The 24,682-nt window shown below is 39.6% G+C and overlaps 1 protein-coding gene across 17 annotated transcripts in view; it reads left to right on the forward strand.

Moving 5' to 3' along the window:
• Apc (APC regulator of WNT signaling pathway) overlaps positions 1–24,682 on the forward strand; it is a 95,972-nt gene that overhangs the window by 16,153 nt on the left and 55,137 nt on the right. For 3 of the 17 annotated variants that reach the window (XM_021214709.2, XM_029546869.1, XM_029546884.1), the window contains exon 2: positions 22,991–23,143. The exons of 6 other annotated variants lie outside the window; for them this stretch is intronic. In XM_021214709.2, the coding sequence (XP_021070368.1) occupies positions 23,009–23,143 (135 nt within the window). In that variant the 5' untranslated portion in view covers positions 22,991–23,008. Of the gene's footprint in view, positions 1–9,094; positions 9,250–22,990; positions 23,144–24,682 lie in introns of those variants that run through there. 8 more of the 17 variants (XM_029546874.1, XM_029546885.1, XM_029546878.1 and 5 more) reach the window with 6 other exon arrangements.

Raw genomic sequence — 24,682 nt, forward strand, 5'->3', positions numbered from 1 at the left:
GTGGGTGGTTAGGGGAGCAGGGCAGGGAGAGGGTACAGGGAACTTTCGGGATAGCATTTGAAATGTAAATAAAATATTTAATTAAAAAAAATAAAAACAGAAAAAAAATTGCAACCAAATATGGGGGACACAGAAATCAACACTTGGATAATCTTCACGGTGCACAATAACATTATACCTACAGAAGAGGCAGGGCTATTCAGTGAACTTAGAAGGAGGAGGAAAACCATTAGAACATGAAATAAAAGCTCGGACTTGAAGTATGTCTAAGAAGAAAGAGATAAAGTCTGTCAGCTTTGTCAAATATTACTAAGCAGATGGAATTTGGCCGTGTCTTTGACAGAAATTAATATCAAGGAGGGATTTGTACAGATTAGTAATACTAGGGTGTGTATGAGTGAGGATGGCTTACTAGAAAAGGAGAGATTATGTAGAGAGAAAAGACTAAGTAAAAAGATAAGGAAGGAGTGGCCAGATAGAATCTATTGCAGAGGTGACAGGCGCAAGGGACCTTCGGCGGGTAAGGTTAGCCCACACTTATGGCACCAGAACGGAAAGATGGGGACTTGTGCTTGGGATTGCAGCACTTGATAGGTGAAGTATGGGGGTTTCGGTGAAATCAGATCAGCCTGGGGACAAGAATTGGAACAAAAGAGACAAACAACAGTAGGGTGGGCAGCTGGATCTGTGATGGTCATAATGAAGTTGCTTGCCTAAGGTTCCAGTCACCAGCCACTACCGCCCAGCTGCATATATCTTGAGATGTGCTGGACTATTCAGGAGTATGCCATAGGAAGGCAGTATGCCGTATGTGTATGCTAGTGGCCTTTGTTTGCTGTTCCTAACATACATGGTTGGTCAGTGTTTGACTCAAGGGTGGGTGTCGGGGCAGGGTTTGTAGGGTAGAAATTCTGTGTTGGAAGTTCATGGGATGGTTCATTTTGATTGGCTGTGTTCAGTCATAGCCTTTCTGTAGTGCCCATCAGACCTAACTTGTCCCCCACAGCTAGGACTCTTCAGTGGTCCAGCTGCCTGACTTTCTTGTTACTCTTTCTCCTGTAAGCAACATGATAAACTCATTGGTACCCCTAACTGGTCTTGGATGGAATCTCATTTTTGGTCTTCAATGCCCTCTGAATATGGGTAAAGTAGACATTCATTTATGTCTTCTCAGGAAAAGGCATGCTACAGATACAATTATAAATTTGTGTGTTATGCTTGACAGGTTATGTAAATAGTTTTTCTTCAGTAGTTTTTTTTTTTTTTTTAATTTTTTTAAGATTTATTTATTTATTATATGTAAGTACACTGTAGCTGTCTTCAGACACTCCAGAAGAGGGCGTCAGATCTTGTTACGGATGGTTGTGAGNTAAGTACACTGTAGCTGTCTTCAGACACTCCAGAAGAGGGCGTCAGATCTTGTTACGGATGGTTGTGAGCCACCATGTGGTTGCTGGGATTTGAACTCGGGACCTTCGGAAAAGCAGTCGGGTGCTCTTACCCACTGAGCCATCTCACCAGCCCTCAGTAGTTTTTATATTGTTAAGTAATTGTATTAATTCTTTGAGAATTTTATACAATATACTTGAACATATTCATCCCCGCCAGCACTCCCATCCCTCCCCCCCCCTCCCCAACTGTATGATAACTTCTCCTTTTCCTCCTGTCTCCATCAAATCCAGCTTGTGGTCCTGCTAGTACAGTGGTAGGATTGGGGCCTGCTCTCGTGGGTCACCTTATTAAACCAACAAACTGACTCTCTCTCTCTCAGCAGCTATTAGGTATTAACAGCCACACACACACACACACACACACACACACACACACACACCCTCGTGTTGCCTGGTCCAGGAAAGCAAGGCCCTGACATGGTCCTGTCTACTCCCTAATGACCAACCGAACGCACTCAGCCTTTACTGTGGGTACTGGTGCTCATGCACAGGCACGCTCTCTACCTGTGAAGCTGTGTGTGCAGCAGGTGCTCTACCCAGCTCCCAGCTGAGTGTTTATCCGCATTTTCCACATAGCTAAGGATGTTGATTTTGAATGCATATTTTTTTTCTATTTGTATTTCTCCTTTTAAGCACTATCTCTTCGTTGGATTATTGGGCATTTTTGTTTAATTAAGAGTCAGGTGTGGTAGTGCATGCCTTTAATGCCAGCACTTGGGAGGCAGAGGCAGGCAGATTTCTGAGTTCGAGGCCAGCCTGGTCTACAGAGTAAGTTCCAGGACAGCCAGGGCTACATAGAGAAACCCTGTCTCGAAAAACCAAAAAAAAAAAAAAAAAAGAGTCTTTTTTAAAGAATATGTATTTTAGATGTTCAGCCCTTGCCTAGTTTAGTAGGCAAAGACTTTTTCTTCTTCTGTAAGCTGTTCTCTTTGTTGTGTGGAAGCTTTTTAATTTCATGAAACCTACCCATCAGTCCTTGCTGTTATTTCCTGAGCTATTGATAATTTTGTCAGAAAGTCCTTGCCCCTGCTTCTCTCTTGAAGGGCTTTATTTCTTTTTTCTCTAGCTCTTCTTAATTTCTAAGTCCTGCATTAAAGTCTTCTGCTCATTTTGCATTTATTTTTCTGCAGGGTACGGTAGGCAATTGGGGTCTAGATCCATCCTTGGACAAGTGACTGCACAGTTTTCCCAGAACCATTTGAGAATGTCTTTTATTTAGGGCACTTTTTTTTTTTTGACACCTTTGTCAAAACCAGGAGGTTTATTTTCTGCCTGTTATTCTGTCCCATGGACACACTGTCTGTCTTTGTACCTATATTGTCCTGGTTTTGTGGTCTGAAGTCTATTTTGTGATTTTTTTTTTTTTAGCTGTTTTTCTGAATCTGCTAATAATGTCATTAGATCTTCTAAATTATTCACAGAAATATGAAACAGCTCTAAAAGTCATACAAAAGTACAAAAGACCCCAGATAGCTAAAATACTCAAACAGAATGTGCAGTGGTAGAGGGATCATAATTCCAAATTATGAAATATATTTCAGACTTTAGTAACAAATTTTGTTCCCTAAGAAAGAGCAGATTATTATGTGCCTTGACTCTGGAGTTTTAATAGCTTACTATAGTAAGAATTTAGAAAAAAGAATTTAAGTTGATAAATAAAATTTCTACTATAGTCACATTATATTCTTTTTCTTATAAACATGTTTTTCCAGTTGAAAATACTTTTCAACCTTTACACTTAGCTGTATTTTTTGCGGATATAATTTCTTATCATTTTTTCCTTTTGAGTAGGAAGAGGCACTAGTCCTGTTGCTTTTTGTACATTTTGCTCTAATCATACATTATTCTTTATTTAAAAATATGTATTCCATTACCTGTAGAAGGAAGCTTAAAAGTTGAACCTAATAGGTAAGATCAACCTCTCTGTCCTCAGCACCTTCGGGGCTGCCTCTGTCACTGTCACTCTCTACAGTCTTCTCTTGATAAGCTAGGTGTGTTCTGACCTGCCATCTTTTAACCATATAAAACTTGAATCAGCTGATGATTGAAGCTTCCATTACACACGTCCCAGTCCTTCCCAGGTTCACTAGCTGATGCTGTCTGTGGTTATCATCATGTCGTGTATGCTCATACACTGACAAAACACGTGAGACATTAACGTGCAGATCTGAGAAGCACAAGGGCAGGAACATCAAGGCTCCTGTCCTGGGGTTTATGTTCCAGTTGGGGAAACAATGAGAAGACAGTTTAATAAATGTATAGACAGGCCCTTTTCTATTTCAGTTGCTTTGAGTACATATAGAACACCGTGGTGTGTGATAGAAAGCTGGAAGAGCAGAGTGGTGGTGAGGCTATCATGGAGTGTCTTTAAAAATGGAGGTTATGAGGAAACAGGCATTAAGATTTGGGGAGCAGAGTTCTTTGTTTGATTACTGGGGACTGAATCAAAGGCTTTGTTCATGGTAGGTAAGTATTTTTGTACTGGGTTGGACCCTCAGCTCTTTTTTGTAAGCACATATACATATCCATACACAGACTTACACACATAAACATAATTAAAAATAAAGTTGTTGGATGAGATGGCTCAGCAGTTAAGAGCACTGAGTGCTCTTCTGAAGGTCCTGAGTTCAAATCCCAGCAATCACATGGTGGCTTACAACCATTCGTAATGAGATCTGATGCCCTCTTCTGGTGTGTCTGAAGACAGCTACAGTGTCCTTTATGTATAATAATAAATAAATCTTTGGGCTGGAGCGAGTGGGGCCGAAGGGAGCAGAGGACCTGAATTCAGTTCCCATCAACCACATGAAGGCTCACAACCATCTGTACAGCTACAATGTACTCATATACATAAAATAAATACATAAATCTTAAAAAAAAATAAAGTTGCTTTTTAAAATGTTAAGAGAAAATGCGTAGCCTAGGTTATAACTCAGTGATACACTGCATCGTACACAAGGCCTTGGTTCATTCTCTAGCCCTCAACCCCCAAAGTTAGTTGGCATTGTATATAAAATTTAAATGGTCTGTATTTTTATTATGTTACATGAATTCTGTAATTGTTGCTTTCAACAATATTCTAATTATCTTGGAAAGGTATCAGAAGTACAGTTAAACAACCTATTCTTAACAGTCGTAAAGTTTTTAACATGTTAGTAATAATGCTGAATATTTTTTACAGTATAAATACCTCTCTCTCTCTCTTTTTTTTTTTTTTTTGGTCTCATTTTTATTTTGGTGGTACTAGAATTGAACCCAGGGGTAAGCACTATCATTGAACTGTATCCCTTCCTCTTGTTTTTTAATTTTTTATGTGCATGAATATTTTGCCTAGATGTATGTGTCTGTATCGTGTGTATGTTTGGTGCCTGCCAGAGGACAGAAAGGGGCATCATATACCGTGGAAATATATCTCTTTGTAAGCAGAAATCTGTTCTTTTTGAATTTTGTAAAGAGATGGTTGAATTTATCATTAAAGCAAGAGTCAACTAAGCCTCTCAAAGAGGAGTATTGATTCTAACTCACTTCAAAAAATGAATTACTAGCCGGGCGTGGTGGTGCACGCCTTTAATCCCACCAGAGGAGGCAGAGGCAGGCGGATTTCTGAGTTCAAGGCCGGCCTGGTCTACAAAGTGTGTTCCAGGACAGCCAGGACTGCACAGAGAAACTCTGTCTCGAAAAAAACCAAAAACCAAAAAAAAAAAGAATTACTGCCATTAATGTCCTTGTCAGTTCTTTAAACTGTCAAGTTTTTTAATAAGATGTATGTACTGGTCTGGTATGAAGTTGAATGGTACTCTGAGGGAGGAGGGATGATGATTGTAGGAAAGATGGAAAAAGATGCAAGAGACAGACAGACATGGGAGGGCTGCAGGTCATTACCACTCCAGCCCTGAGTGTATTTCTCATAGCCTTTTTATACTACAGTACTGTAGGAAGCAAAGCCATAAACCAACAGAAACAGTTTTGCTGAAATTATGCATAAGGCATTTGTTCTCACCCAAAAACCTCCCTGTTCCTTCCATCAAGGTCAAAAGAATCTTCATCCCCTCGCCTTGAGTCTCAAGTGCACCTCCTCTTACCATGACATCCCTCTACAGGCTGGGAAATCTGCCAACAGACCCTGACCTGCCTTGACTCTGCCTGCCAGGCAGACTTTTTCTTTTTTTTCTCTGCCTCAGAGAAGTGGCAAACAGCTACTGACGTGTGTGTGTGTGTGTGTGTGTGTGTGTGTGTGTGTGTGTGTGCGCGCGCGCGCGCGATTGCACCATGTTTGAATGGGTGTCCTTTGAGGCCAGAATAGGGCATGGGATCACCCAGAAATGGAGTTAGAGACAGTGTGAACTTTGTTATATGGGAACCAAACTTGGGTCCTCTGGAAAAGCATTCTTTAACCGCTGAGCCATCTCTCTAGCCCCTAAACTGTGAGTCTTAAATTGGGCTTGATGAATATATAGAACATACAATTGAAAACTAAAAATGTCAGGGGCTGGAGAGATGGCTCAGTGGTTAAGAGCACTGACTGCCCTTCCAAATGTCCTGAGTTCAGTTCCCAGCAACCACATGGTGGCTCACAACCATCTGTAACAAGATCTGGCGCCCTCTTCTGGAGTGTCTGAAGACAGCTACAGTGTACTTACATATAATAAATAAATAAATCTTTAAAAAAACAAAAAAAGAAAAGAAAACTAAAAATGTCTATTAATCTTATTTGGTTGTGTGTGTATGTATTAAATATATTTGTAAAAAGCCTATCTATCTGTCTGTTGTTTGTTTGTTTGTTTGTTTGTTTGTTTTTGAGCCAGGGTTTCTCTCTGTAGCCCTGTCTGTCTTGGAACTTAATTTGTAGACCAGGCTGGGCTCAAATTCAGAGGTCCTCCTGCGTCTGCCTCCTGAGTGTTGGGATTACAGGTGTGCACTACTTCCATCCAGCGTGGTCATAATTTTTTTAAGGTTCAAATTTTTCAAAGTTAAATTTAATTCACTATTAAATAGCACTTACAAATGAAGCCATTTATTAAAAACAAACAAAAATGAACATATATTTAAAATTAGAAGTACTTCTGAAAAAAATGAAATCTTAAAAGTCTTGATATAAAATTTATTTCAGTGCTTTATTTTGGATAAAAGTTATCTTTAGCTGGGCGTGGTGGCGCACGCCTTTAATCCCAGCACTTGGGAGGCAGAGGCAGGCGGATTTCTGAGTTCGAGGCCAGCCTGGTCTACAGAAGTGAGTTCCAGGACAGCCAGGGCTACACAGAGAAACCCTGTCTCGAAAAACCAAAAAAAAAAAAAAAAAAAGTTATCTTTATTTTTTATTACTCCATCCATTTGTGTGAGTGTGTGTCCACATGTGTAGGTGAGGGTACTTGTGGGTCCCAAAAGATCTGGTATCTGGTTTCCTTGAAGTTGGAGTTGTAAGTTATTGTGAGCTGTACAAGAGTACTGGAATCCAGACCCCAGCATCAAATGATCTTGACAGCTGAGACATCTCTGTAGCCCCAATCCATGTATATATAATGCAATCCTAGCATAGAATATAGATATAGGAGCTCTATTCATTCATATATATATATATATATAATCACCTGGTACATATATATTATTTCACACTTAGCAAAACATATCATCATTGTTTAAGTTGTTAATTGTTGTTTTTTAAAAAACAGTAATTTTTAAAGATAGAATTCAGTCTTGAGGAAGTTGGCTTAAAAAGGCTTTTATTGGACAATTGAGGTTTTTGTTTTGTTTTGGTTTGTTTTTTTAATAATTCAGATGCCGCATGATTACAGTATAAAAAAGTCTTTGGGTTTCTTGTACTTGAACTGTAGTGGTTCAGGAGCATATAATGAGCATAGCTTTCATTGAGACGTAGTCATTTGGTGAACCATGTGTAAGAGGCAGTGGGTTCATTCTCCAGCGCCCCTTGGTCACTCTATCACTAACTGCTAGTAGTACATGTAATAAACATATAGACAGGTTTTGACTATCAACTGATTTCTTAAAGTCTATGTTACTTTTAACTCATAGCCTGAGTCAAAGGATTAGGCTTAATTGTTTCATAGACTATTAGGAAATTGTTTTGAGGAGCTTTTAAAGTACATTCTTGATTTTACAAGATAATTTTTCTTTCTGGAAGGTCAGTCAAGTATGAGAAATTCTGAGTGTGTCACAGATGATGACTGTACAGTGAGTCCTACAGAGTGAGTGCGACTCTTCCAGTTAGAAGATCTTAAAAGTCTTTGTAAAACCAAGCCGTTTCATGAAAGGCACTTAGGATACAGTCAAGGCGATTCACGGGTTTCCTTTGTTCAGTATGACTTTTTTTCTAAATACGTTAAGATTTTAGTGTATAATTCTAATTACAGTTACAGTGTGGTCAGTCTACAGAAAAAAGAAAAGAAAAAAGAACACATTCTCCATAATCTCAACTTCAAAAGAATAACTATGTTTTGCTTCTAAGATTTAATTTTTATTTTATTTGTGTATTTGTGTGTGGTTCTGTGCACATGAGTGCATTGTTGAAGTCTGGAGAGGGAGTCAGATGGCCTTGGCTATGGCGTTACAGGCATATGTGAGCAGGCAGTGTGTGCAAGGGCAGAATAGTTCTTCACCACCACACCCTCTCCAGCCCCTCATTTTCTACTACTATATATAATGTCTTATGAAGTGGAATTGCCTCATAAATGCTACTTAACAGCTTCTCATCATATTTGAAAAAAATACAAGAAGTTAGAGTGAATCTACTTCATTTAAAACTCTAAAGTTTCGTTTATTTTTACACGTAAGTAGATAGGGGCTAGGGCAGAGATACAGCTTATTTGGTAGATGCTTGCCTAGCATATAACAAGCCCTGGGTTCAATGCCACTCCTCATAAACTAAGTGTGAGACCAGCCTGGTTGCAAAAGGTCCTGTCTCAAAATCAGTTCTTAAAAATTTCCTCTTTTAAACCAAGCTTAGTTTAGACTTTTATACTAGAACTTAATGTGAATCTTGTCCTTTTAACTCAGAAATCAGTAAATGAAATGTAAGAGTATGCAATAGGGTCGGTAGTAATTAACAGCATGTACTGTATGCCTGAGGGTGCTTTAAATATGCTCTGCATATACCAACTCCTATTTTATGCTTGTTCTCATTTTATAAAAGAAGAAATCTAATCACTAAGAGGTCAAGTGACTAGTTAGAGGGTAGGAGGAGCAAAAGCATTTAGTCCAGGCTGGAACTCTGAGGTCAGACATAAGTCACTCTGCTCTGTCATCATGGCTTTTCTGGTAACTGTCCTATAAATACAGTTGTAATTAGAGTTAATTTACAGAATAAGTTAATGATTTCCAATGTCAAGTTATTCGTTGTCTTTCGCGGACTAGAATTATGTTTCTCTGCTGCATCTGAATCATGGGAATGAAATCTCTTTACTGCCCCTCCCACCGTCAGTATCCTGCATCCCGCGTGCGGGGCTTTCCACCCTGCGGAGCTCCTGGTTATGAGAGGCAGTCCGCGTCAGGCTCTCAGGGTTTGCCGAGGTAGGGGTTTGAAGGTGCTCAGGAGGCTTGGTGTTCCTCTGGACAGTGCAGTGCGGTGCAGTGGGGTGGGTCTCTGTCCTGCTGTGAAGCGCGGTCAGAAGCGTGAAGCAGCTGTGTAATCCGCTGGATGCTGACCAGGGCGCTCCCCATTCCAGTCAGGAGCCTGCAGATTGGCTGGGCGTAGGCACACGTGACCGACATGTGGCTGTATTGGCGCAGCCTGCCGGGGTGTCACTGGAGACAGAATGGAGGTGCTGCTGGGCTCGAAAATGGGGTAGGTGCTGGCTGGGCTGTGATGGCCAGGTTTGCTACGGGAGAGAGGGAGGAGGTGGTTTTTCCGTGGACTGCCTTAAACCGTTGACCTTTCCTTGGCTCGGGCTCTGCTGCCACATGCCAAGCCTGGGAGGCAGGGGCGTCGTCCCACTCCTCTCCCCCACCCCCCACTGCAGCACAGGAGATGAATTTCCTGTGCTTCTGATCCTGGGATTTTGACAGAAGAGGAAGAAAGGGGGAGGGGTAGAAGTGGTAAGGGGAGGCTGGGGAGAAAGCCGTTTTGTTTTTTATAATGCCTGTTGACAGTGGAGTAGAATAACAGTATCTAAGGAAACGAGTAGAGGACAACAAAGAATGGAGCATATTCATGGCGAGGAGAGAAAGCCCTGGCCCTTTGAAAGGCAGCTTTCCCTCCTTGGCCACAAGGACACAGGCAGTGGTAGCCAAGAGTGGGCATTCAAAGCTGCAGCTGATGGTTCCTGTGGAATCTAGCAGAAAGGGTTCCCAAGGATGGGAGGGAAAAAGGACATGCACTGCAGAGCCCAAGTGATGATTTGATTGACTGGTGAAATATTGTTCAATAGTAATGTGCCTGCTTTTGTACAACATATAAGTGAACTCGCTGAGAATAGGGTGGCAAAGAGATACCAATGTCTTTGTTAGCTCCAGAATGCAGTGGTCGAGGTGACTGCAGCAGGGCTGTGCTGTAGACAACTGCAGAGGAGTAAGTGCCCCTGAGCAGATGAAACGCTCAGTAGCAGACCGCATACAAGACGGCTCAGAGCTTCTCCCCCAAATAGGAGAAACCACATATTTTGCTTTTTAAAGGAGGAGATATATCAGATTATGAATATTTTAGCAGTAAATTGTATCAAACGCTTTGATTTTATATCACAAGAGAGATGCCAGATGGTTTGATTTAATATAAATCCTATAGGAAATCTTAATGCATTATGTATGGAACTGGATCTTTCCCTTTGTTTGTCTAGCTTTTATGCTGTTAATTAGATCATCTGAGATCAAATCACTTTAGAATGTAAATTACTTTGTGAAAAATTGTGGGCAGTAAATTTTTTATAATCCTGATACTTGAAACCTATATTTATTAAGTAAATTTGTATTTCTCTTTTGTTTTTTAAATTTAATATAATAAAATCTACAGATAACTACTTTAGATGTATGTCAATTTACTGAGTATCCATAAGATATACTCAGTATAAAGTATTTTAATGACATTGAATTGTACTTTTACTTAGATGTTTAAAAGTGTCCATCTGCAGATTGAGCCTTTGCCTTATTTCTGTGTATGTCTATGGCAACCTCCTGCACTCCTGATGCCCTGAACTAGACTAGCAGTTGCTTTGTGGAGCCCTCTAGGAGTAGTGTCCAAGACAGTCCCTTTTAAATTTATGTGGTTATCTTAAGAGAATTTCCAATTTTGTCTCAGTGGTTTTTCAAAATAATAAAGAATTATTACTTGACTAAATAATATGACATAAAATTTCATTGACAAGTTAGAACAGTTTATTCATTTCTGCTTTGCTCTTTGTCGCTGTTTTGAGACAGTCTCATTGTGTAGTTCAGACTGACTTGCAACTTACTGTGTACCCCAGAGCAGATTCAAACTTCAGATCCTCCTGCCTCAGCCTTCCAAGTGCTAGAATTATAAGACCTTCCCAGTATGCCAGGCCTAACTTTATTCCTGAATTTTGTTTTGTTTTATGTTTTAATGTTATGTGATTGTTAATATCAGGATTAAAAGTACTTAGGATAGCTTTTGAATCTGATAGAAACCATAACTAGGAGTAAAGCTATCACAAGTAAATTAATAGCTAACATTATCCAGTCCCCAGAATCTGAGTGTAGTTCTTGAGCTTATTAAATTCTCGTTTTCATAGATATTACCTCACTTAATCAACTAGCGAATGTAGCATGGTTTTCATTTTATGTGTTTCCCAGTTCTCTTACTTGGGTATGTGACATTACCCAAAGTCATCTATTGTGTAAGGATAAATGCTTAAGTATATTTCATTTTACTTCTATAAAATTACTATTAATGTCTCAGTATAGAACATACAAAAGAGTATATGGCAATTGATTTGAAAAGCAGCGTCATTCCTGTGGACAAGAACCCTTGCATAAATGACTTTGAATGTTTTTGGTTTTTTTTTGTTTTTTTGTTTTTTTGTTTTTTTTTTTTTTGAGACAGGGTTTCTCTGTGTCCTGGCTGTCCTATAACTCACTATGCAGACCACGCTGCCTAGAACTCACAGAAATTCACCTGCCTCTGCCTCCCAAGTGCTGGGATTAAAGACTTACACCACCAGAGCCTTGTGAATTTTTAACTATAAGAGTGCTTTAGAAAAGATTTTATAGCTTAAATTACATTTATCTATTTATTTGCTTATTTAGTTCCTGTGTGTGTGTAGGTAACATGACAACTTAATTGGACTTGATTCTCTCCTACCATGTGAGTTCCAGGGATCAAACTCAGTTTATCAGGCAGGATGACAAGCACTGTTACCGGTGGAACCATCTTGACAGCTCCATTCATTAGCATATTAAAAATCAATCTTCTAAACATTTCTATATTAGATTGCAGCATCTTTCGAAGTTAAATAAATAGAAGACGAAGAAAAGATCACTCCTAATTAGTGTAATGTTCAGTATTTCACTGAGCTTTTGTAATCTTTAAAATTACTTATTGCTAATTACTGTATCTAGTATTATGTGACCTATTTAGAAATTCATAAATTAAATAATCAAAAGTATGTTTTGTGAACTAAATCAGAGCTATTCACGATTTTGTTTGCATGAATTACAATGTAGGTTTTTATTCCACTGTTTTTCTCCTTTACTGATTTTCCGTGCTGTGACTAGTATCACAGTTGTACATGTTTAAACGCTTTGTGACTCTAATCTTGTTTCCTGTTGGAGGGTGAGTCCGAGTGAAGCCCTCTACACCAGCGTCTGCAGTGCGCTAGCACTTGATTTAGGATGTCAGGAACCCCTGAGGATGTATACGAGGTACATATTCATCAGCGTACCAGCCACATGCCAGACCTGGGGAAGGTGATGAAGAACCAAATAAACCCTGGGAAGGCACCTTTATGAGACACAAAGTAAACTGTTAGGTTGAATGCACGCTGAACACTGGTAGCTTTAGCTAGCCTTGGGCACCTTTTTTTTTTTTTTAAGGTTTATATTACCTGAAATGCTTTCTGATTTGCAGGAAAAGGGTAGATTGTTGTTTGAGGTATGTTATGTAGGAGAGCTTTCTCTCTGGTTCCACTTCTTCCATTCTTGTGTCAGAGTATGTCTTGGTTTTGCAGTGCTGGAGATTGAACCCCACAGCCTTCATGCTACATGACGAGGCTCTGTGGTGGGGCCAGGAGCGTTTTTATGTGTACAGTTCTGTGGTGTTGAATGCACTGTGCATCCACAACTGCTCTCATCTCCAGAATTTCTTCTTGTGGAAACTTTTGAGAACATTAAAGCCCCATTTCCCTTGCCTCTTGTCACGCAATCAGCTCACTACTTTATACCTTTGTGAAGTTACCTGTTGTAGGAACTTGTTATAAAAAGATTCATATATTTGACCTCTTATGACTGGCTCAAGTCATTTAGCATAATGTCCTCAAATATCATTTAAGTTATACCATGCTTTAATCTCTTAGGTTTTAGCTTCTTTCCTTTTGAAGCTAGGAATACTGTTATGTACACACTACGTGTTGTTTATTCGTTCCCCTTCATTCAGGTGTGCTCCCGTCTGTCCCCAGTAGTGCTGGGTGATCATGTGTGTTCTGAGAGCTGCTCTCTTTGCTTACATGTCCTGTGTGTGCTACCCAAATGTTTTAACTCACTGCCATTTTGAAAGACCTATCCATTTTACTTCCTGCCCACTGACTTTGCGCTGCTAACAGCTGTCTAGCAGCCTATATTCATGATTGCTGTCCTGGAGACTGGGGGGGGGGGTGTCCTTTTTTCTACTTTCCCTCAGACTGCAGTGGTCTACACGCACTCACGACTACTCACTGGCTGTCTTAGGTATGCTGCTATCTTACATAGCACAAGTTCAGGAGCATCTTGTCAGTGTGAGAAAACTCTTCTTTTCTCAGGAAGCTACTGAGTCTAGCCTACAAAAAACAAAAAACAAAAAAAACCACGTTAGGCTTTTCACAGGAGTAGAGTCAGAGAATTTGCATAAACATTTGAAGGTTGTTGCATGAACCAAGAAAATGTCATTGGAATTTAGTCCTAACAGAAGTACGTGGTCATCATAGTGGCATTGTTCCTGTTGTAAAAAATTACCACAAACTTAGTAGGTTTGTTATGTGTTTGTGGGGATTAGTTGGTTGGTTGATTTATTTTTTTTATTTTTGAGACAGGCTCTTGTTATAGCTCAGGTTACCCTTGAACTACACATGTAGCTGAGGATAGCCTTGAGCAATCACTGATTTTCTAACTCTACTGCTGGGATTCTGGATGTATACCCAGTTTTATATGGTGGTGGGATCAAATCCAGGGTTTTATGTGTGCTAGGCAAGCACCCTCCCAACTGAGCCACAGCTGCAGCCCACTTGATGGGTTAAGACAAAATTTACTATTGTCCATTCTTGGTGGTCAGAAGTTGATGTGATTTCCCCTGTACAGTGAAGAGGTGCTTCAGAGATACTGCTTGTCTTAAAAGCTGGAGAGAAACATTCATTTTTGCCTTTCTTCCCCTGCTTCACTCCCTTCTTTACCCTCACTGTTGTCATTCCTCTCCCGCTGAACCTGATACTTTGCTTCTGTGTCACATGTCCTTTCCTGACTTCTGAGGACCTATGTAGTGGTAACATTGGTTCTGCCAGAGTTCAGAAGAAGTTGCTGCACAGGTCTTACTAATCCCCTCTGCAGCGTCCTTGTAGCCAGGAAAGCCATGTGTTCATGGGCTTGGGAGGTGACAGTGCGCCAGCTTCCTGGATTGCCATTTTGTTGCCACAGGTGTCCTAACACAGCTTTTTTCCCTGAAGCATTTTAAAACTTAATTTTGAAAATTATTCTTTTGTGAATGAGTGTTTATCTGTATATTAACTACTTAACACTTAGTCTATGATAGAAACTGAGAGATGAACTTACTCTTTGTTCTTTTAGACTTTTTGCAGCACCTTTTATGGACTTTCCAATCAACCCCCAGCCTCCTTATACTATCTAACCACATGCACAGTGGTGTTTATATCTCTCCCTCCCTGGTTTCCTTGATTCCTCTATACAGTGTGTGTGGAGTGTGCGTGTCTGTGTGTCTCTTTGTGTGTGTGACAGATAGATAGATAGATAGATAGATAGATAGATAGATAGATAGATAGATAGATAGATAGACAGATAGACAGATAGACAGATAGATATAGAGATACATATATATGTTTAGTATTCCTGTTATTGAACTTGGTCACAACCTGTACCCCAAGTTGGGTCTGGTCACCCATCCTTAGCAATTAAAAGCCAACTGAAAGCTCCAAACTGAAACTGGAAGCAGAAGACTTCTTCAGTGTGGCCACAATGGGAAGAGAAAGGTGTAGTGACTCCCTCCCCTCATCCATCTTCTCTGTCGTGAATTGAGACAAGGATAGGTCACCCATGATGGTAGGATTTGTACATCTAAGCAGTTCAGGTCAGGATATATGACCACTACCATCATGGGTGACCTGTCCTTGTCTGGACTTCAGTCTAATTCTGTGATCTAAAAGGTTTTTTCAACTATGTGGAATCTCTTTCCAGGAGACAAGTTTCCCTCTGCTTCTTCCATCATGAGGTTCTTGGGAAATTTCTATTTCTTTGAGGATCCCTAAATATTTAAATAAATAGTATGATAGTCAAATGGAAAGACATGGGTATTCCTTTTTTAATATTCTCATTTCTGCCACACCTGTTGCCTTTCTTTCCTGGAATATATTTGTATTGATGTCTGCTGTGGTCTGATGGATGAAGCAGTTGTGAGCCAAGAGAACGGGTGGCACACACAGCCTGATGGGTCCTTCTCTAGGAGTAGCCTCCTGCCCCCCAAATTCCAGGTGACCAGAACAAGGGACATATTAGCTTATCCTTTATAATAGTTTCCCAGAGCTGTTTTAACAAAGCGCCACAAATTGGTGATTTAGCACATTAGGATCCGTGACCTTACTTTTTTGGAGGCCAGCGTGTTAGAAAGATTCTTTCTGAAGGCTCCAAGGAAGAGCTGTGCCTTTCTTAGTTTTTTTTTGTTTTTGTTTTTAAGGTTTATTTATTTATTATATGTAAGTACACTGTAGCTGTCTTCAGACACTCCAGAAGAGGGAGTCAGATCTTGTTACGGATGGTTATGAGCCACCATGTGGTTGCTGGGATTTGAACTCTGGACCTTTGGAAGAGTAGTTGGGTGCTCTTACCCACTGAACCATCTCACCAGCCCCTTTCTTAGTTTTGATGCTTGCTGACATCCATTACCTCACAGCTGTCTCCATTGTTAGACAGTATCCCTACTATGTGTCTACTTGTGTCTGTCTAGTCACATGACCTTAAATTGCACCAGTCATTGATTTAGAGCCCATTTTAATACGCTATCTTAGCTTTATTACTATGCAGAGACCCTGTCTCCAAAAGGTTCATATCTGTAGATTCCTGTGACTCAAGCACAACCCAGACCATTGTTGGAAATGAAAATCAGCAACACATAAAAGGACACACAGACAAAGCAGAAGTCGTTTTCCAAGGTGATTTTTTTTTTTTTTCTTTTTGTAAAAAGGATAGGTACCAGAGCCAAACTCCTGCTAGCCAGTGTACTCTGAAAGTGAAAACCAGCAGCTGGGCTTGCCCCTGACTTAGATGGAGGCTGCATCTCTTCCCACTGACTTGGCTTTGTAGTCTGACATGATCGGTGCCGTCAGCGCAGAGTGAAAGGGGCGTGACTACTTTTGATAGGAAAAGGTTTCTTATATCACTAACCCCCACCCCTTATAATACTAGTTGATAGTGTATGGTTAAGAAGTTATCAAATATTTTTTGATTCCATTATGTAGCCACAGAGAGGAATCCATTATGCTTTAATGGAAGATTATCTTTTTGTTTTTCTTTGACTTTGTTTTGCTTTCTGTTTGTTTGTTTCTGTAACTGAAAGGGCATTTCATGTCTGTTCTTTTTCTCATGCATTTATCTTCTATGTGACTAGAATTGGGATTTTTTTTTTTTTTTTTTGGAATTACAGAAGCTATGCATTACATAGAGACCTCTCCTAAAGATGTGTGTTGCGTACCTTAGTTGAAGAGACAAAACACATCAAAGTAAAATAAAGCGCAATTAGGCCAAGGTTTGTCATATTTACCACTCCGTTGGCAGGAGTGTGCAGTGTGAACTAGAAATGTCAGGAAGGCTTTGTATGAGGCAGCTGATCTGGACCTAAAAGAATAAGATGCATCATAACAAAGCAGAGGAGGAAACAGCCTGGCATCCACAGAGGATGTTAAAGCACGCATGCACACACGCACACACTCCAAAGGTACTCTCAAATTTTTTCTAGATTTATGAAAATTAGTCAGGTTCCTGAGTACCAAGCAAACCTTCAAAAGTTAATGCTAGTAGTTTCCACACAGTCTGTGGCCAGTCTCAAAGGCAGCAGTCAGTGACAGTAAAAGGACTGGCTCTTAAAGGTGTGTGTGTGTGTGTGTGTGTGTGTGTGTGTGTGTGTGTGTGTGTGTGTACGTGCACACACGCCTTAGCTGGAGAGACAAAATACGTCAAAGTAAAATAGAGTGCAGTTAGGCCAAGGTTTGTCATATTTACCACTCGTTGTAGAGAAGTCACTGAAGGAACAAAAAGACCAGACAAATATGAAGGAGAAAAAAAGGACGAAGAAGTTTAAAATGGCAGAATATGTACGGTGCTGACAATATGCTTAGACAGCTAGAGGAGACAAGTTGATAAAAAGTACAAGAAGACTTACCTGCTGAAGACATTTCTAAACAGTTTAAAGAATCTTTCTTTCCGGGCTGGTGAGATGGCTCAGCGGGTAAGAGCACCCAACTGCTCTTCCAAAGGTGCAGAGTTCAAATCCCAGCAACCACATGGTGGCTCACAACCATCCTTAACAAGATCTGATGCCTTCTTCTGGAGTGTCTGAAGACAGCTACAGTGTACTTACATATAATAAATAAATAAATCTTAAAAAAAAAAAAAAAAAAAGAATCTTTCTTTCCAGAGGGAACTTTCTGATTTCAGTCCTAGCTGATTTTCACAGGTTAGTATTCAAACTGTTCCAGACTACATTAAAAAATGAGACATGCACCACTTCATTTTATGGATGTAGCATAATCTTCATTAAAAATCTTTAAAGCATGGGGCTGGAGAGATGGCTCAGCCGTTAAGAGCACTGACTGCTCTTCCAGAGGTCCTGAATTCAAATCAACCACATGGTGGCTCACAACCATCTGTAATGAGATCAGATGCCCTCTTCTGGTTTGTCTGAAGACAGATACAGTGTACTTATATATAATAAATAAATCTTTAAAAAAAAAATCTTAAAGCATACATACATACATACATACATACATACATGGTCTCATAAAATACTGAAATACTAAAAATTGAAGAGAAGAAAGCATGAACAAGTGGGATTTGTTTCAGTAATGGAGGATGGCTCAGCATTAGAAGAACATACACTATGAGAGGAAAAACATCCAACGACTGTCTTAATTAGGGTTTCATTGCTGTGAACAGGCACCATGACAAAGTGTCTCTTAAAGGACAACATTTAATTTGGCCTGGCTTACAGTTTCAGAGGTTCAGTTCATTATCAGCATGACAGGAAGCATGGCAGTGTGCAGGCAGGCATGGTACTGGACGAGCCAAGAGTTCTCCATCTTGATCCAAGGGCAACCAGGAAAGACTGTCTTCTTCAGGCAGCCAGGAGGGGGCTCTTTTCTGTACTGGGTGGAGCTGAGTATAGGACCTCAAAGCCCATGCCCACAGTGACACACCTGGCTCCACAAAGCCACACTTACTCCAACATGGAACACCTTCTAAGAGTGCCACTGCCCCTGGGCTAAGGATATTCAAACCACTATAGCAACCTCTTGTAAAACTTTTAAATGGAAGGAAAGTCCCTAAATATGCTTAAGTATTTATTATAAAATTTAAGCATTTTAAATGCTGAACTTGTAAATTGTTCCTCTTAAAATCAGGAATAAGATAATTTATGTAACATTTTGTATTTTCAAGGTAATAATACGATAAAAAGAAATGAGATGTAAATATTCAGAAACAAGAGGATAAATGTGTCCTTAGTTTATACAAGTAGATGTGCTAGAAAAACTTAAAATTAATAGTATTAATAATCTGAAAATGTTAGCTGCATAAAGGATGCGTGATATTTTATGCATATAAACTTAAATTGGGAAAAAGAGACTAAATGGCTCTGGAAAGCATATGTTCTTTCTTGGTAGATAATTTAGGGAATTTCACTTAGGGTGCTGGATGGAGAGTCCTGAGACATAGTATAATTTAGTGTCATAGAAATTTAAGTCTCCCAAGTTAATATAAATAAAGTACAGTTGGGTTATAATTACATTTCTGTTCAGTGAAAAATAAGTGGTTGAATATTATAAAATAATTGATTTCCTACAGAGAAGACCACTATATACTCTTTTGATATACAATTTTATATAAATGAGTGTAAAATGGAATTTTTGATTCAAGCCTTCTCTGATAGTAAAGTATTCACTACAGATTCTTGTAATGTTGACCAATCTTTCATTCCTGAAATAAACACCACTTATTCATGCTTTATTCTTTTCTAGTATTGGGAATTTCCTGTTTCCTAGGACACTATTAAAGTGATAGTACAGTTTTGAAAGTGTGAACTTATAGTCTCAAAAGAGAGAAGCAATCAAATGGAAGACAAGGAAAATAAGTGACTGTAAAAAAAAAAAAAAATCAGGTGGCTTGGGATGAGCTTCCTCGTCACTGTTCTTTTTGGCATGATAGATCGCCTCATTATAAATTGGCATTATTTAAAGATAGCCATGCCTTCCCGTTTTTGTGGTTTTTGAGGATCCTTTTTGCTGGAAAGACCAGAAGGTACAACAGAAACCATGTTGGCCTACAAAGGGTTATAATATTGGTTGTTTTCCCTTACAGAAAAGTACGTGCAGCTTGGCATGGCGGTGTACACCTTTAACCCCAGCCCCTGGGAGGCAGAGGCAGGAGCAGCTCAGTGACTGTGATGTCAGCACACAGGTGTAGGGAGGTCTAGACCAGCCACGGCTACAGTGAGACCCTGCTCCCCCCAAAAAGGTCCATCCCCCCCCCCCCACGGACACCTCATAATTTAACTGTGATGGCCACCTTAGAACTTAACCACACTTGGTCCAGACAACATACATAGCTGTTGCAGGGAGAAAGAAGACAATAGACAGGAGCGAATGTCACTGGCCGAGGCCTAGAGAAGAGAGAGGGAGGGAGGGAGGGAGGGAGGGAAGGGAATGAGGTTGCATTGGTTGTTACGGTGAATGAGATATATTCTTAGAATTAAATCTGTTATTAAAATTAGCATATCACTTGGAATCTAATGGTGTTACATCTTCACATTGAAGATCTCTTTTGTTCTGTTTCTTCCTTTCCCAGTCATTATTCTAAGATCTCTAGGCTGTGGTTAAAAAGTGGCAACACTAGACAAACACCTGTGGTTCTCTGTATTTTGTTGTTTGTTTTTTGGAAAGAGGCTGAATGCCTTTTTCTTTGAGGAGTGTGTGCATAGGTTCATGTGTGGGGAGGTGTGGGCCAAAAGTCATCCTGAGGTGTCATTCCTCAAGTGTCATCCACTCTGTTTTTGGGAAAGGCTCTCCCTGTCCTGATTAGGTTAGGCTGGGTAGCCAGGCCTGCTGAGTTCCAGGGACCTTCCTGTCTCTGCCCCCCCTCCCCCATGCTGGCGTTACAAGCAGAAACTGCCTTTAAGCAAAAGCTTGGGTGTTGGGTATCTGCTTAGATGTTCGGGTTTGCTTGCACCAATTGTATTTGTACATCTTCTTAGAAAAGTATCTCATCTTTTTATGGGGGTCAATTTGGTAAATTATATTTTCTGGCATGTTGTCTGTTTCATTGAAATTTTTAAAATTCTTGGACTAATGGTCTTTTATGATTTGCCTGGTTTTTAGTTAGTATTAATTCCATTATCATCTAAAAGTATTCATGGATATGTCTATTTTTAAAGAACTAAAATTCTATTATTTAAAAAAAAGCAACCCCAGACTTATAACAGTAATAATGAATTCTCCACATTTAATCCTAATTATGTATCTTTTACATTTCCATTTCCTGCCTTGTTTCTTGAATGCCGTGTTTTTCAGTAAGCATTTGGAGAAGAATCTCTAAATAATAGTCCCCTTTTGGCTTGCTTTCGCCCTACCTCAAATATTTCTGGCACGAACAGAGATCTATATGGGCTCTTACCTATAGAAAACTAAGTTGAGGTGCATGCATGCTCTCAGGAAAGTCGGGCTTTTGAGAGTATTTTTCCCATTTCTCAAGGCATGGTGCCATTGTGTCATCACATAAGCGTCTTCCCTGTGCTTGTGTGGGTGCTGGGGATTGAACCCAGAACCTTGCACATTCAAGGCAAGAAGTCTACCACTGAGCAACACCTCCAGCTCCCAAATTAAAACAAGAAAGTTGTTGAATGACTTTCCAGTTACACTGTTTGATACGAAATTCTTATGATTGCATGAAATGTATTCCCAAAGTAAATTCATGAGTTCACAAATTTTGTAAAGAGCAGTTGCAGGTGAGGGAGTGACAAATCAACATCCTAGGAGGTTGCAAGGTAGAGTATTCCTGCATGAAGCGTCTTATTGTTTCCTTTTTCCATTGTTAGAACGGAAGGACTTCAGTGACAGAGGTTGTTTAGGGGAGTAGAGGTCATGAAAATCACTAAAGACTACCATTCAAAACAAATCTGGGGTTTCAGCCATTAAGAGTGCATGCTGTGGCTTCCAGGGTTGGTTCTCACGCTGACATTGAGCAGATCACAGCCACCTGTAACTCCAGCTCCAGAGGATCTTATGCCCTCTTCTGTCCTCTCTGGGCATTGCACTCCCCAATATCAGCCCCCATCTGAACACTTGTAATAGTTTCTGCCTGCTGTGCACACTTGCTCTTTTTGTGGTTGTGTAATTGCAGCCTAAGTACACTTTGATTTTTCATTTTCCTTGTTTGTTTGTTTGTTGTTTTAGAGCATATGTTATTGTATATGAAATAAATTACCTTGAAGCTTAATTATTAGAGCTTTGTCAGACCCCCACTTGTCAGGTGATTTCAATGTGCCGTATATTTCTGGACCTGCTTATTACTGGCATATCTAAAACAGAAAAATGGTTAATCCTGTGAGTCACTCCTCCGTCTCTAGGAGCTCTCATTGGTCCTGCAGAAATGTTTTACTTCTGTACTCTCATCTGTTGGTGTAAGGAAGGACGGCTTCCCTGTAAGGTCTTGTTAAGTCATACTACACATGTGTTTTTATAGTTTATTTACTGACACATTTTTGTTTTTCAGTCTATACTGTGTGCTGACTCCTAACAGTGTTCCCGTAAGTTATATTAAAGCAGTTGGTAAATGTCCAGCTGCAAGTTGAAGTAATAAAGGAGCAAATGTTAGCTGACAAGTGACCACCCGAGCCTAAGACCTGTTTGTCCATGTGCAGGTGCTTGTCCTTTGTGCTTTGGAGACTTTCTGTAGATGGTCTCCAGCCCAGACCTCCCTTCTTGGGCATCGCTGGGCTGTCCCAAGTTCACCAGTGACTTGTAGAACTGACTAGATCCGAGTCCCTTGATGTGTTGTTAAGGTCCCTGATTTTGTACCATTCCCATATATCATGAGTAGCCAGTATAATATTCTTGTGTTAAATAATCCAGAATTGTTTATTCTTAATTTTTATTCCAAGGTGAGTTGACATTAAACTGAAAAGAGAATGTGGGCTTCTTGACTCTTTCTTGATCAATCCTAGTGTACCTTGTATCATTCTGTGACCAGCCATGCCAAGGGCCTCTTAGTACTGAGTGGTCTCTCCTGTCTCCTGTATTTCTCTCCTTTCTTTGAAGTCTTCCTTCTGAGAGCATCTACCCTAACCTTTTTATCTTTTAGTTTAAATACTGACCACTTATAGGATGGACTGTCCATCCAATCAGGATTTTATGTTTTCCTTTGTGCTGACTTTGTGAATGGCTACAGTTCTGTGGCATCATGAATCTTCAGAACTACTTTGCCATAGATTAAATTAAATGAACGTGGTAGGATGAACTCTGGTCTCATTCATGAATTCTGCTTCCGAAGGCCTATAAACCATGTCCAAATCAGAAGCTAAAGTGCAGCATTACTTATACAAATTCTTTATCAGTGGTTGTATTCTGTGTGTTTGATGTACAGGACTAGTTAGGTCATCTTTAACCTTGAAAGAGTCTTACCAGATAGAAATCCCACCTGTAGCAATGCAGATCTCTTCAGATGGGACGGAGGCTCTGCCTTTTGCTTTAACCCTGTTTCTCTTCAGCTCAGACCCCGTGTTCCATCCTCTTTGGAACGGTTGCTGCTGGGATGATGGCATTTGGAGCCCAAGCCCGCGAATAAGCACCACTCCTCCTGTCTGGAGAGCTTTGCTGCCTTTGTCTCTTTCTTCAAAACAAAACAAGCAGCTACTCCATTCTTAGTGGTGAATTTCAAAATCCTTTTTAACCTTATAGGTCCAAGGGTAGCCAAGGATGGCTGCAGCTTCATATGATCAGTTGTTAAAGCAAGTTGAGGCACTGAAGATGGAGAACTCAAATCTTCGACAAGAGCTAGAAGATAATTCCAATCATCTTACAAAACTGGAAACTGAGGCATCTAATATGAAGGTATCAAGACTGCAACTTCTAATTGTAGCTTATCCTCTTTCAGTGTTTCCTCTTGTAAACTTGGAATAGCTAAGACACTTTATTTACTTAAAATTATACATAATAAACTTAGAAAAGTTAACATATTCTTAGTAAATACATTAAATTAATCTACTGAGTCATGCAAAGAAAATAAGTTAACCTTGTTGTTGGGTCATTCTTAGTCTTTTAATTTTAGAAATAGTATTCCCCCCAACTTTATCATTAGACTTGATTTAATGGAAAGATTTTCTGTGTACTTACAGAGACTAGCTTTATTTTACAGTGTATCTCAAGTATTACATTGTCTTCTTTAGAAAATGCAGGTGTCACCAAGCCTAGGTGATAATTTTCATGGTACTTTCAAATCCTGAAGTTGGTTTTCCAGGTAGCAAGAAGAGTTACAGAGTATTTAGTGTATAGAGGTGAAACCCTTCTCTCTTCAAAGTAATTGATTTAAATTTCAGTTACTTTAATTTCCAGTTAGGCAGCTTCCCACCATATTTAATAACTTCATAAAATTGAAGATTGTTGATAGAAATGTTTATTTCCTTCCCTTAAAAAAAATCTGTTTTGTGTTGTTTCGGTTGCCTGACTATTTTAACATCTTAATTCTGGCTTTTTCCTTCTGAACACTCTACTTTCCATATCTTTACATATTTCCTAGTGTGTCTAGTTCTTTCTCTGTCATTTCAAAGTCTCCTTTCTTTTCTAGACTGTTGTGTATCATGAGGAAACTGATCTTCTCTTTCCTACTTGTTCTTTAGATCCAGCACCTATCCTAACAGCTCAGCCTTTGGATCTCACAACTCTCTTACCTATCTTTCTATCCATCTCTTTTTCCATTCTAATTGCCATAAAACGCTTTGGCATTAAAATCTCCAAAATATTCACTTCATAACCCTTTGGAAATAGGTAAACTATAAACAAACACTTCTTTTTCCTTATCACTAGCTACATATCAGTGACTTAAAATACCCGACTCAGTTATCTAATAGGTTAAAAAAGCCATTTGTTATTTTAACACTTCCCAACATGGTGTACTTTAACTGCTGGACAGGGCTGTGCAGGAGAGTTGGAGGAAACAACCTACAGAGAGTTAGTCTGCTGGACTGGGATACTTGGCAGACCTCCGAGGGCCTGTTTAGATAGTACAGTTCTAATTTGTAGTACAGAACTCAGATCTAGAGTTAAGTTTTTATTTAATTATGAATTCAAAAATAGTTTTTAAAGAAACACTTTGGACAAGACAGACATTTTAATTGACACTTTAATCTCCATGCTGAAGTAGAGTGTCTTTTCAGAGTGATCATACAAGTCACAAAAACTTGTACAATGGGATATCAGGCTGTATATTTAAAAACTTGGCCCAGTGGATGTATCTGGAGGATATCATCCTTAGTGAGGTAACCCAATCACAAAAGAAGTCACTAGATATGCACTCACTGATAAGCGGATATTAGCACAGAAACTTAGAATACCCAAGATACATTATGCAAAACACAAGAAAACCAAGAAGGA

Source organism: Mus pahari, chromosome 15 (assembly GCF_900095145.1).
Source record: "Mus pahari chromosome 15, PAHARI_EIJ_v1.1, whole genome shotgun sequence".
NCBI classification, from domain to species: domain Eukaryota; kingdom Metazoa; phylum Chordata; class Mammalia; order Rodentia; family Muridae; genus Mus; species Mus pahari.